At 40.7% G+C, this 14993-nt stretch overlaps 1 protein-coding gene across 1 annotated transcript in view; it reads right to left on the bottom strand.

Moving 5' to 3' along the window:
- LOC124788795 (wiskott-Aldrich syndrome protein family member 2-like) overlaps nt 1-3920 on the bottom strand; it is a 122097-nt gene extending 118177 nt beyond the window's left edge. Inside the window, exon 1 of the mRNA XM_047256077.1 lies at nt 3735-3920. Within this exon, the coding sequence (XP_047112033.1) occupies nt 3735-3920 (186 nt within the window). The remainder of the gene's footprint in view (nt 1-3734) is intronic.
- Nucleotides 3921-14993: the final 11073 nt, after the last annotated feature.

Below are 14993 nucleotides of genomic sequence, written 5' to 3'. Positions count from 1 at the left end.
TTGCTAACTATCCCTATCAGTAGTTAGTGCCTTCCGTAGTTTGAATCTTTTATTTAGCTGGCAGTAGTGGTGCTCGCTGTATTGCAGTAGTTCGAGTAACCTAGATTTTTGTGAGGTAAGTGATTTGTGAAACGTATAGGTTAATGTTAGTCAGGGCCATTCTTTTGTAGGGATTTTTGAAAGTCAGATTGCGTTGCGCTAAAAATATTGTGTGTCAGGTTAAGGACAGTCATGTATAATTTATCAAAGGGGACGTTTCACTAGTTTTCGGCTTATTAGGCCATCTTCAGATATCTACTGGCTGTTGTTTACAAGGAGCTTGTGATCTTGCGAACCAAACATTCTGGACTAAGATAAAACTCACTAACATACGATCTTTAGTTGTGGTATTGTCTTCGGAATTGTCAAACGGGACTTCTGACTTTTTGTTCTGTAAAACTGTTCTTTAACATAATAAATCACATTTTATGGTTTGTCAGTACCAACAGCGACGCTTTTTTTGGGGGTTACATTTTGTTATTAGAAAAATTGTTCGTTAATAAATACCAAATATTTCTGTGTTACAGTTGAGTTACAGTTAGGAATGTAAAGACATAAGGCATATTACATTACATTGGGGAGTGAATTTGTTTACTATTGGGACACTTTGTGGTCAGTAGCAGGTTTACCGTATTGTGTAAAGTTTAAGAGTGGTGATGTGCTCAGTTGCAATTGGTCATTTAGAACCAGCTGGGGAATTAGGTCTATGTGTTTGTTAATTTCAAATGCTTCTAGTAGGTTGAGTTTTCTGCCTTTGTTGGCTATATGTATCACTTCTGTGTGTCTTAGTTATTTGTGTCCTTCTTTGAGCACATGTTCAGCAAAGGTGGGGTCTGATTTATTTAATCTCCAGCTGCGTTCATGTTCAGTCAACCTTGTTGGTATGGCCCGGGCCGTTTGACCAATGTACATTTTATTGCAGTCAGTGCAAGTTATTTTGTAGACCCCATTGTTGCTTAGTTTATCAGTTTTGTCCTTGCTGTTGAATAGGAGATTAGCTGTAGTGCCTTTTACATAAAATGATGTTTTATAGGTTTGGGATTTCAGTGTTTTGGTTAGTTTGTCTGATAGCTTACCTAGATACAGGTTGGTTTCTGGTGTGGTTGTTATTGCAGAGGGGGCATAAATGTAGGGCAAGATTTACCTTCTTTGTTTCTTGTGCAGGATTTTGTCAACTAATTCAGGGCTATAGCCATTGTTATACGCAATACTACTACTTCTACTTCTGTTTGTAAATTTTGTTTTGGCATTGGTATGGATGTGAGGCGATGCGCCATGGAATTGAAGGCTGCATGGTTGTGTGTAATTGGGCGTTGTGAACGTAAGGGTATTACTGTTTTTAGACCTTAACATAGATATCACCACAAATACACATACTTTCAAAATTTACAGAAAGCCCACAACAACAGACACAGTAGTGTAATAGTTGGTATTTATTAATGCACAATTTTTCTAATAACAAAATATAACCCCAAAAAAAACATCGCTGTTGTACAAACAACAATTTGTGTCCAGTCAACTGTTCACAACAAATACCAAAAGAATAACTGTAATTTTGTTATAACATGTATTTTAAATAATTCTGATTGTTGCCATTCATGGTATTGACAAACCATAAAATGTGATTTATTATGTTATAGAACTGTTTTACAGAACAAAAAGTCAAAAGATCCGTTTGACGATTCCAAAGACAATGCCACAACTAAAGATGATATTTAAGTGCGTTTTGTCTTAGTCCAGAATGTTTGTTTTGCAAGAACACAAGCTCCTTGTAAACAATAGCCAGTAGATATTTTAAGAGGGCCTGATAAGCGGAAAACTAGTTCATACAAATAAAAGTCAGTAGAACAAAAAACCGCCTAAGTGTTATTCAACCCTCAATATGGAAATGTTGTATCAAGAAGCTACGGAAGAATCCATAGCTAAAAACTACTGAAAGTGTTGGCAGCCAGTAGCCCCTACTGTAAACGTTAACATGAAATGTCCAATCGAAATACCTTCTTTCTCCTCTGGAGGCTGGTTGGCCTGGCCTAAAGGCCTGGACGTTAAAGTCATTAACAGTTAGTGCAGTGTCTGTGTTTGATGGTGTCCGTATAGTTCAATGGAAATGTCCTTCAGAGAAGCATGCATATCTTAAGGAACAGACACTGCTGACCATCTAGAGCCGTAATAAATTATGAAATGTGTGTGCAAATTACGAATACGATATTGCATGTGCTATATGGTTTACTACAGACACATGAAAATTTGTGGCGGACTGGGACTCTAATCGGGTTTTCCACTTACCGTGAGCGGTCACCTTATCCATTCGTGAATGACATTTCAATCGAATTATACAAACACTGTCAAATACAGACTCTGCACTAACTATATTTCATGCCAAAGTGAGGCAAATTGATGAGAAGAACATTGTCCTCCTTATGCGGGAAACACAGGGACGGTGGGTGATGGCTCTGAGCACTATGAGACTTAACATCTGTGGTCATCAGTCCACTAGAACTTAGAACTGCTTAAACCTAACTAACGTAAGGACATCACACACATCCATGATCGAGGCAGGATTCGAACCTGCGACCGTAGCGGTCACGCGGTTCCAGACTGAAGCGCCTAGAACCGCACGGCCACACCGGTCGGCACGGTGGGTGAGCGCTATAGGACGTATGAAAATTTGAACCGGTCCAGGAGACGTGCACGGATATCTGAAGTGGTTAAGGCGACTAATCGGGATAAGCGGAAAATCCTGTGTCTAGTCCCGGTCGGTTACAAATTTTTAAGCCGGCCTTTGTGGCCGAGCGGTTCTAGGCGCCTCAGTCCGGAACCGCGCTGCTGCTACGGTTGCAGGTTCGAATCCTGCTTCGGGCATGGATGTGGGTTATGTCCTTAGGTTAGTTAGGTTTAAGTAGTTATAAGTCTAAGGGACTGATGACCCTAGATGTTAAGTCAGTGCTCAGAGCCATTTAACAAATTTGTGTGTGTTTGTCTTAAGCCACACAGATGATGTAGGGTCGCACTCGCAATTTGCGAATATATTTCACAATGGGAATAGTTTGTTGGAGTGGTTACGATTTGAGAAGTAGAGGAGTCAGTTGGTAGCCCTGGTGGGGTGCAGGTTGCGAGTTTCGAGCTCTCCTACGTGCCGGTGTGTATTTCGGAAGTCTGTAGTCAGGGATTGATAAAATTGCTCTCTCTGTGCGAATAACTTAGAAACTTTTCGGAAGAACTTTCCCGTGCACAAACGTGAGAATCGACTTAGTCAGATGCCTGTCTTCAATCTGGGTGTAGTTATTTAGTGAGATTACACAGACTGTGTAGGAAAATGTTACGTAACAGAACATGGAGAAACTATTTAGCTGGAGGTGTAGCTTAACCAACGTGACTGTTATCAGAAGTTAATACTCTGCATTTTGCCAGGATATAAACGGTATCATTGGATTAGCTATATGCACACTGCCACTGCTTTCAAACTTCACTTCTTCATCAGTACGTAACTTCTTCACCCCCAAGTACATAATTTCCGGTGGCCTTCTTTAAATTTTCAGCTGCTAAATGAGCATTCTAAATATAGTAAGAGGAGGAGAAGTTTATACACGCAATACATTTTAAAGTTCCTGTTTCTTTGCTTCACTTTGTGCTTCAATGGACCTCAGCGTGTTTCGCTTGCCACGTGTGAAATGTGATTAGCAAGTGGTGCTTACCTTGGGAAAGCCGTGCTGCACATTTCCGGCACTGGAACTGCGTGGGGATGGCGGCGGAGCGGCGGCTGGAGCCTGCTCGCCCTCGGTGGAGCTGCCCGAGCCGCCGCGCGTGAAGCGCTTGGGCGACAGGCTCAGGTTGGCCACACTGCTCGTCACGTACTGCTGCAGCGAGTTGAAGAAGCTCATCCTGCCGATTGGTTGCTGCTCTCACCTAACTATGAGTCAAGAGGCTTTATACCTTTTCGCACTGGGGTCGAACTGGAGAGCAGGTGTCACAAGTGTATAATACTTGATACACGATCAGGGAGTCAGGGATTTCTTTCTCTTCTTGAGAACTCAGGAGCTGGTCAAGTGGTTGAATGTCCAGTTCGCAGTTTTGCTTGGTATCTGTCTAAGGTCAGAGACAGTCTCTCTCTTGTTGAGATGGCGTGAATTTCTGATCAAGAAGCTCACTGATGTTCAGCTGGTAATTCTGGTTGATGTCCACTCTGTGGCTCGACAGTTACTCACTCGTTGGACTGGTGATTCAGTTGCTGGTAAGGAATCTCTGGGGAGCAGTCGACGATTCTCGTGTTCAGCTGCCGGATCCTTTAATTGTCACGTACTGCTAACTACCAAGCACCTTTCCTGAGAAGCGTCTGGACAACTTCAGGAGCTGATGTTTTACTTCAAAATACGAACTTGTCCTTCGCTGGCGACACTAATTTCAAAGTTGATGTGGTCCTACACAAACCAAAGAGCACTTTTGTAAGATACTCTCTTCTTCAGCTGTAGAGACAGGCTTAAACTGCCTCAGATATTTTCTAGTTTGACGCGTATCAGATGCCTGCTGCCCAATATAAACATAAACTATTATTTTATGAATGCAGTTTGTATGTAGATTGTCTAGTGCGATCCAGACATATGCAAGCAATTCAAGAACCTGCTGCTAGCACCTGTTCTGATTTCGCAACGACAAGCAGATAAATTTCTTCTGAATATGATTACTCTGTTGGTACGTAGCAGGCGATACTTTGTAATTAATGGTATCTGTTAGTTCATCGGGAGAGATGGCCTGCTCAGCAGTTTCTAAACGAGCCTGTAGCTTCTCTTAAAAGTGACTCTATGCCTAGCAAGCAAACTCTCTTGTAGTGTACTGTGCACTTGCGACAGGAAAGTGGCGGCACTTGCTTCGCACTTCACTGCCTACGGCGACGCGGTTGTCTACTCTGAGGTGCGGGACGCGCGGCGCGATCTATGAGTCTACCTCTACTCGTGGCTACCTGCAAGCGACTCGGCGCGTTACATGCTACAACGACAGAGCGCTGGTGCGGATTTACATGACGCGTTCCGGCCGCGTGGTCCGGGAGCCGTGGGCGGATGGGGCGACTGCGATGGCGGCAGGGGTGCGTTGTCCTGCTGGAAGTAGCATGTCCGGCGGCGCGGCGGCTCCTGCCAGCATTAGAGCTTGGCCACCCCTGGTGATGTCTGCTCGCCTGCTAGCTGTTGCCGTGGTACCAGTGTCACAGGGTAGGCTACAGCTACTTGCACTCCAGCTGCCAATGGAGACGCAGCAACTGTAACAGAAGAACAGTTGTGCCATTTTAGTCACATCTGTATGACGTTGAGTGGTATATTACGTAACATAAAAAGGAAAATATTTTTCTGTCAGCAGAGCAGCACTGGATCTATATTAACGACTTACGTGAGTCAGCCCCAGTTGCAGGTTACCTATCCAATGGCTTCTGGGTGCAAAAGAAATTTGATTTCCAATATTTCAAATAATTATTCATTGAATTTAAAGATTTAAGATGTTATAATAATCTACTCATCAAGACTAAATGTTTAATCCACCAATACAGGCATTACAGTTAGAGGCTGTATCCATGTCTTGAGGCAGCATTAAGTCACGGCGAGTAAATTACACAGACCTTACTCATCCATTACTGGAGAATGAGAGCACTTAGCGATTTCCATCAAACTGTGCACATAACGTTAAACCATTACAATGGTTTTTCTCATTGACACTTCCTACACAATGACAAAAGGAAAAACGTTTATCACTTATATGAGTTTCAGGAGGAAAGGTACATGCTTTGAGGGATGATAATACAATGACGGAAAAAAATCGCAACACCAAGCAGGAGTTGTGCGACATAAAGTAAAGTTGGTATGCGTCTTTCTACATCTAAGAGGTGGTTTCTGTTCACAATTCTGGCCAGACACATAAGAGTGGCTCTAGTGGCGCCATTATGAGGAAGCGTATCAGGTTTGCTTTAAATAAACACTGTAACGGTCATGAACGTTAGTTACCTTTGAGATTGGACTTGGTAAGTGAGTGTTAGTCAAGAAGGCTTTAAGGGCAAAACGAAGCTATTATCTTGACTTCACTGAGTTTGAAGGAGGTTCGTGTAACAGGGCTACAAGAAGCTATATGTTTTTTCTGCGATATCGTAGAAAGACTTCCAGGAATGTAGCCACAGCACATGATTGCTGGCAGCGGTGGTCACGAGAGTGCCCGGTGGCAAGGAGACGGGGCTCCGGAAGGCCACATGGCACTACCGAGAGGAAAGATCTCGCGTTCGTCGTATGGTCTCTCGCGCATCAGTACTGCATCTGCAGCAGAAATCTGAATAGTAGTTGCCACCACAGGGACTCTATGAACTGTTACAAGTCGGTTTCTTAAGGACAGCCAGAGCCAGACTCCCTGAAACATCCATTCCACTGATCCTAAACCACCACCATTTGCGACTTCAAATGTGTCAAGAGAGAACTTATTCGACGGCAGAATGGACGTCTGTTGTGTTTTCTTATAAAAGCTGGTTGTGTCCGGTGACAGTGATGGCCGTGTGTTCGTTAGAAGTATGAAACATCCCCTTTGAACAATTATACACGACTGTGTTTAAACTGAAACACAATATTTTTAGCGCAACGCAATCTGACTTTCAAAAATCCCTACAAAAGAATAGCCCTGACTAACATTAACCTATACCTTTCACAAATCACTTACCTCACAGAAATCTTCGTTAGTCAAGCTACAGCAATACAGCGAGCGCCACTACTGCCAGCTAAATAACAGATTCAAACTACGGAAGGCACTAACTACTGATAGGCATAGTTAGCAAATGAAAGACTTTAATAGAGAACAAACAATGTATTTACCTCAATAGTGTTCAAAAGTCATAATGTATATAGCAGTTCATTATATCCAGTATCACAAATTTCAAAACTCCGCCATCTCTCTCCTCACATCCACCACTGCTGGCGGCTCACCTCCAACTGCGTAACGCTACGCGTTGTTCACATCCAGCTGCCCAACACTACAATGGCAGACAACAACAAACTAGCCACAGACTGTACACAGCACAGCCAGTGATTTTCATACAGAGCGCTACGTAACGTTGCCAATAAGAAAACATAAACAGCCTACTTACATAGTCCCAATGCTCCCCACAAAAAATTTTACAAATTGTTTTGGGCAGTGGCCAATACAGATTTTAAAAATTTATCATAGTTACAATAACAAAGATATCAAATGCACACACTTATTGATACAATGTTGGTCAAAAACTAAAATTTTCTCACAGTCCATAAAGACAGTCCTGATCATTCATCACAGTAAAATTGCAGTGTTTTTCTCAAAGTCTGAGCAGTAAAAGAAAATGCACACGGAAGTAGTGGATTTCCATGCAGTCTTGAAGAAGTAGTGTTGTCCTTCCAACGGAAAGACAGTGCTGACTCTTGACATGCAGACAGGTAATGGGACACAACAGGGCAAACCCACCGCAGAGTCATTCGAAATTTTGAAGAATATTGGTAGGTAGGTCATCACAGCGCAGACCACTGTAGTCCTGGTAGAGAGTATGGTATTAGTGGGTCATCAAAGATGCAGACCCACTGTAGTCCTTGTAGAGATGGCCAGCAGCTATCTGTTGTGACTGTGCAGGTGCACAATCACCATTGAAGAGTCTTGCAGATAATGTAGCAAGTCCATAACCACCACTTGTGCACTCACAAAGTTTTTGGAATTGTCCTAAGAATTAGCAATGCTGTTAACCAGTCCCTTGCTGAATTATCAACACACGTGGAAACACTAACAGTCCCTACTTCTCACATATTGTCCATATACTATGACCAACAGAAACGTGTACAGTGAAATGTAACTTACAAGTTACTGATATGATGAAATGGTGTCAATTACAATTTTATAACATAAGAATACAATTACAAAGGTACAAAATACATAATTAAAAACATAATAATAAACATTTGTAGTAACACAGGCTTTACAAAATAATAGAAATAAACATATACATCAGTGTTACAGGAATTATGAGATAAGTAGATACATAAAAGATCAGAATAAATTTTGAAACATCAACTTCACACATGAGCATTAAAACAAAACAGAATAAATAATGTCTAAACATCTTTACAAAGTAAATAACATATTATTAATGCCAGTTATATTTGAGGATAACAGTATTCCTCATCATAGTGAATGTAGCTTAGTATTAGAAGAGAAAAAAAAATTCTATGAAACAGTACACAGAGACAGGAAGAAAACAAATACACAAGGGTACACAAACACATAGTGAGATAACACAAAAGGAAAGGACATGGTTCGTTTTCAGTGTAACATTTGGTACTGCAGTCCAACCCAAAACTTCATTCCGTAGATCTTTTTTTTCTTATTTCAACATTTGTTTCCACCAAAAAAAATCCTATCCAAGCATGCTTTCTGTATTCTGTTCATATCCTCTTTCAAAAATAGTTTTTCTTCACCGTACACTACTTTTTTGGCCAAACCATTTTCTTATAGCTTCTCAATGCATTTCTTCCAATCCATCATAGTTAATTTCTTATATAGTCTACCCCCTCTTAAGCTAACTTAAATCTACTGAGCTCAGATGCTAAACTAAGGGACGAGGCAATGTAGCAGCACAAAACAACTAACACGAACAGCAATGACAAAAAAATTCAAATTGGCAAAGCAATTGCAATATTACAACTAATTAAAGGCACTGTGCAGCAAACAAAAAAAAAAAAAATCCGTAGTAAAACTGGCTTAACAGCGTAATACAAAGTCAAATTCAGTAACACTATGCCTGGCAAACAGCAGCAGCAAATGCTATAACTTATATCTAATCATGACAAAGCTCAAGCAGAAAAAATATTACAGTAAAAATGGCCATGTTTAATACCTATGTCACATCTTAACACTAGAGTGATGCATCACAAAAACTTACGCTAGCAGATAAGTTACCAAATCGTAAAAAAATTATTTATGCAATTCCTTTGAAGGGAAATGTCTTTTTGTACTCCCTCATTTTTTTTTTGGAGTGCATCCATTATAAAGTTATTTTTTACTGGATCTGTAGGCATAAAATATTTATATTAGTACATCTATTAAATTTTATTTTAACCAATGCTGCAGTGCAGCTAGAAACTAGATACTAAACGAAAGGAGCAAATATACACTGCTGGCCACCATAAATGCAACACCAAGAAAGACAAGAGGTAGCGCAACAAAATTTATTTTGTAGATAACATGTTGACCAAGTATCAAATGATTACGTTTACAGACGTCTGTGACATGTGGTTCCTGCCAGAATCAGTAGCCAGAGTAGCCGCCATTGTTGAAGATCACTGCTGCCACACGTCTCGGCATTGAGTCAAAGAGACGTTGGATGTGTTCCTGGGGTACAGCAGCAAAAGCAGCTTCCACACGTTGCCAAAGATCATCTGGTGTGGCAGCTGGGGATGTAATCTGGGTCACTCGTTGAGCAACCATGGACCACATGTTTTCTATAGGCGAAAGATCCGGAGAGCGAGCCGGCCAGGGAAGCAATTCAATCTGGTTATTGACGAAGAACCTTTGGACAATGCGTGCCACGTGTGGTCGCGCATTATCCTGTTGAAATATGGCTGTGGCCGAGCCCTGAAGGTACGGAAGGACAACTGGCTCCAGCACCTCGGATATGTAGCGCCGGCTATTTAAAGTACCGGCAATGCGTACTAGAGGCGTGCGAGAGTAATATCCAATACCGCCCCATACCATGATACCCGGTGCAAGACCAGTGTGGTGGTGCATAATGCAGCTGTCCAGCATCCTCTCTCCACGGTGTCTCCACAATCGAATCCGACCATCGTGGTGCTGCAGACAGAAGCGTGCCTCGTCAGTAAAGACAACGTCATTCCATTCTGCCGTCCACATCCGTCTGTCATCCCACCATTGGCGATGGAGACATCTGTGGTTCTGCGTCAGTGGTAGATGAAGCAATGGACGTCTTGCGGACAGACCACTCTGCTGTAAACGGCGTCGAATGGTACGCGCAGACACTGGATGATTTGTTACAGACGCAATGTGCTGTGCTATGGTTCGGGATGTCACTGAGCGATCCGTCACTGCCATGCGCACAATTTGCCTATCAGCACGTGCATTGGTGCACCGAGGTGAATGCGATCAACCACGTCGGTCCGTCGTACCCTCCTGCATCCAACGGTCACATATCCGCATTACAGTTGTTTGGTTTCGTCCAACATGACTAGCGATTTCTCTGTATGATAATCCAAAATCTCGGTAAGCCACTATCCTTCCTCTGTCGAACTCGGATACTTGATCAAACGATGTTTGCTGTTGTCTACGAGGCATAACTGATCGTCTTGTGAAACAACCACAAGGTAAACACACGTGCCGAACGTACACTCGTCGAAATCGCCAAGCCTTAAATGGCGCTATGAGGTGGCGCCACAGGCGCGCGTGATGTGCGTCTGCGCTGAAATTCTAATCAGTAGCATATCTCATCGCTGCAAACCCATGGTGTAAATTTCACTTGATTCGGATGCTTCCTTCAGGGTGTTGCATTTACGGTGGCCAGCAGTGTATATAGCCTATATAGAGCAATGCATGAAACGTCATTCACTGGGCAAATGTCGTCTCCAAAGGCAAAAGAATCTATCTCAACTAGAAAGACAATAAATGTAAAATGTTTCTCATTATTTCATTAGGCATTTCAGTAAATATCATAAATTAAGAGCTCCACAGTGTAATCATATGTTTTCAAGTTTGAGTGTGTCGTATTTGCGATGCTTTCTACAAAGGAATGTCAATAGCGAGGATAATGGCCTCCCCCCTTTTTTTTCTACCTGTGCCTCTGAAAAGGCACACACCAATGGCTTTTTCTCCAGGCATCTGACACAGCTGGGTGCCCACAACACATTACGTGCAGGTGGTCACTTAACTTTCTTACAGAAATATTTACGACAGCAGTTTCCGCTACAGTGACAGTCTCATATATAAAATTTCACGGGTCGAGAATTTGCGTTGCAAATGTGTAGAAACAAAATCTTATGAATATAACAGTGTCCAAAAAATTTTCGCCGGCATTGTGATACATTCACGCATTTACACACATTTCATACCTCTTAAAGTACGATTCTTGGTTTCCAACATCCTTTTTCACAAGTCAGTCCCTAACCACTATTCATTACTCCTTATCTTATTACATATATATATATTCGTCGACATGTCAATCTTGCGACGACACTTCAATATTTCATCATAATGAATACATAGCATAATCAAATTCCTCATATAGCATCAGCTTATTGATCATAAACATACCTCAACAGTGTAATACACATCGTCGTCGTAAAAATAACATCATAACACCTCAGTCAACTCACAAAATCGTCGTAGCTTCCTCCAATAATTAAAAAACTTCTCTGCTCATGTCAAAAGTGTCATCTGCCACAAACGTACTTTAAAAATCATGATCCCATACCAAATGTATCATTCAAAGTTCTCATAATATCACAATGGGTCTGAAAAAATACGAACAGTTCACAAAGTACAGATGAAATACAATTTCATAAGTGTGAAGTTACCCAACTGTGTAATTGCGTAAACATGTGCCACTGATGTAGTAAAAATAGTTTATCTCTCAGATAAATGATGAGATAGCTGTGTAATTTGTGTGTTAGAGAAATATGGTACCGATGTGTAAAGTTGTATAAGCAAATACCATATTAGCTAGGGCTCCTTGTGCTTGCCAAACACATGGTACACAAAGTAGGCATGTCCCCCTGAGGATTAATGTAGTTATACCCTCAGGTGTTACAGATTACAGCAATGGAATGAAATGTTTCACGGAAAACCTTTGTAATTCAAAAATCTTGAAAAATAAATGGTTCAAGTACAAAATTAATCACTCAAATACGTGTCCTGTAGCGCTAAATGTGCGTCTTGTTGTAAGATAATTCTGTGGAAGTGTCGTAGTTATCGTCCTCTGTAAGCAAAGTTCTACTGAAGTCAATGTACTTACCTTGTAATAAACGAAGTGAATTGCTTTGCGTATAGATATGTTATTATGCTTATTGCCGTGATGAAGGAAGTACTGTGCTGTAACGTATTGTTGTGCTACGGAAAAGGCTGTCTCATTGTAGCTATACCACAAACGTTACTACCAAAACATGTTTTACTTTCCAGAATAATTCAGAAAAACTGTGCAGATATAAAACAGATACACCGCAAAAGCAACGTTGTAAATTGTCACTCATTATTAGCGTCGTGATAAAATCGTGTAGTTGTCGCATAAAATAACCACTGTGTCATCTGGTATCTCACAGAAAGTACTTTAAATCCAGAATGTATCTTCAAGTAAACCAAAATGCAGCATTAAAATCTCATTAGCAGTACCAGTATATGTCCTAAGTATGTAAGCCTGATAGTCGTTACGTAATCGTGCAATTAACAAGCAAGAATGTAGAAGTACAACACTGTGTCGTCTGTTCACTATAACAATGCATTCGTAATTTCTGTTTAAAAATGTTCCCTAGGTTCTAGACTGAATATTTAACTTCAAACATTGTTGCATGCTAACAATTTCTTAAGTCCGAGAAAGCATACTAGAAATGTGAAGTGAAAAGTTTTATGGCAAAGACAAAGTTAAAAAGCAGATTATCTTTCAATAAACGGTTTTACATGTGAAATGTGGTGTAAACCTTTACTCTTCCTAGTACGCAGAGTTTCAACTTCAACGCAATTATCATGTGGTATACGTCGGATTCTGTAAGGTCCATTGTAAACTAGAAAGAATTTGTGACTCAAGAGTTTCTTCTTATGTGATAATGAATGAGCTTTAATGAGAACTTTCTGACCAATATATAATGTCTTTGCATTTGCTTTGTCATGTAGTTTTCTCCTTTTGTCTTTGTGTCGAAGTTTACGTGTATTCAGAAAAGGTACAAGCTCTCTGATTCTGTTCGGTGGTACTTCATTCTTTAGTACAAGAGTAGGTGGTAAAGCAGTGGAGTCGTGAGGCATTTCATTCAGCACGTTTTGAAATACGTGTTAGTATCTGTCCCAATGCTGATGCTTTCTGTGACAATAAAGTCTGCAAAGCTTATTGATTTCTTTCATAATCCGTTCAGACGGGTTACAATGTGGTGAGTACAATGAAATAAAAACCGGTTTGATTTTATGATTCCGAAGCATGCGTGACCAAACAGCAGATCTGAATTGCGGTCCGTTATCTGAAATGACTTTACTAACGTGTCCAACTTCATATAAGACATTTTTAACAAAGGCGATGGATACAGACCATGCAGTGGCTTTGCGTAACGGAGTGAAAGACACAAATTTTGAAGTAAGTTCAACAGCGACTAGAACCTACGAAAATCCATTCGATGTTCTGACAAGGGGTCCCAAGAGATCAACAGCAGCAAATTCTTTTAATTTAGAAGGAATGATAGGAAACAACGGAGCACGATGTGAGATAGTAGATGGTTTCGCCTTTTGACAAAGTTTACAAATAGACAAGACTCTTCTAATTCTCTTTTCCATATTGTTAAAATAACAAGTCGTTCGAAGAATATGATAACATTTTCGTGGGCCAAAATGTGCATAGCTGAAATGAATGTACCAAATGAGCTTATTAACAAAATCGTCAGGAATGCAAAGTACCCATAGCTTGTCATCAACAGTGCAGCGTTTGAACAGTATGTTGTTTCTAACCAGATAATAATGCCGAATCTGAGTGTGCAGCTTTTCATGCCATTTACTTTTGATGTCTTTCCAAATCGGATCTTTATCTTGTTCATGAGCAATGTCCTTTAAAGATGTGGTGATGAAGTTTTCAAAGGCGACTTTCTGAATGTAAAGAATACTGAAATTTTTCTCGAGGTTGCCTTCTGTGTTACTTTTCTCAAGCCCAGCCGGTGCGCGTGACTGTGCGTCCGCAACAATGTTCTCCTTGCCGGGAATGTAGACTATTGTGAAGCGGAATTCTTGCAGAAACAATGCCCAACGTTTTAACCTGTCATGATTTAATTTTGAAGACATAAGAAATTGTAATGCACGATGATCACTGTATACTTTTACGTGCTTACCAGAAAGAAAGAAACGGAATTTGTTAAATGCCCAAACGATAGCTAAAGCTTCTAATTCAGTAGCGGAATAATTTTTTTCAGATTTTGTTAGCACTCGGCTAGCAAAAGCAATGGTTTTCTGAGCAGTAGTGTCATTTTCTATGGCTTCTTGAAATAAGTGGGCACCAAGACCGACTTTAGAAGAATCCGTGCTAAGGCAAAAATCTTGTGAGAGATCTGGATGAGCTAGTATTGGCGCGTTAAGTAGCGAATCTTTCAAAGAATTGAATTCCAACTGTGCTCGTTCGTTCCAGTTCCAAATAGTATTTTTTCCAGTGAGAGAACAAAGTTTTGGTGTAACTAGAATTTGATAATTCAGAAAACGACGGTAAAAATTTACGAGACCTAGAAAACTGCGGAGTTGTCTTTTTGTGGATGGAACTGGAATGGCTCTGATTGCTTCTAACTTTTCAGGATCCGGCTGAATGCCTTCAGAAGAAATAATATGTCCCAAAAACCTCACCTTTGACCTACCGAATTCAGACTTTTCCAAGTTAACTGTAATTCCAGATTCTGCAAAAATACGTAACAAACTGTTGAGGATGCGATTATGTTGTTCCCATGAGGCTTCTGCTATTAGAATATCATCCACATATAAGGTGATGTGACATTTTAAGAACTCAGGTAATATGGAATTTAGCCCGCGAATGAATGCTGCCGAAGAAATGTTCAAACCAAAAGGAAGTTTCCGAAATTGATGGCAAACGCCGAAACAAAGAAAAGCTGTGTATTTTCTACATTCTGGATGAAGTTCGATGTGATAAAAGCTGGATCTGAGATCAATGGAAGACAACACTTTTACACCATTAAAATTTTGAAGAAGTTCTTCCATCGTCTGCGGCCTGTCTG

The sequence above is a fragment of the Schistocerca piceifrons genome, chromosome 3 (genome assembly GCF_021461385.2).
Source record: "Schistocerca piceifrons isolate TAMUIC-IGC-003096 chromosome 3, iqSchPice1.1, whole genome shotgun sequence".
NCBI lineage: Eukaryota > Metazoa > Arthropoda > Insecta > Orthoptera > Acrididae > Schistocerca > Schistocerca piceifrons.
This window is presented reverse-complemented; position numbering and strand designations above follow the sequence as displayed.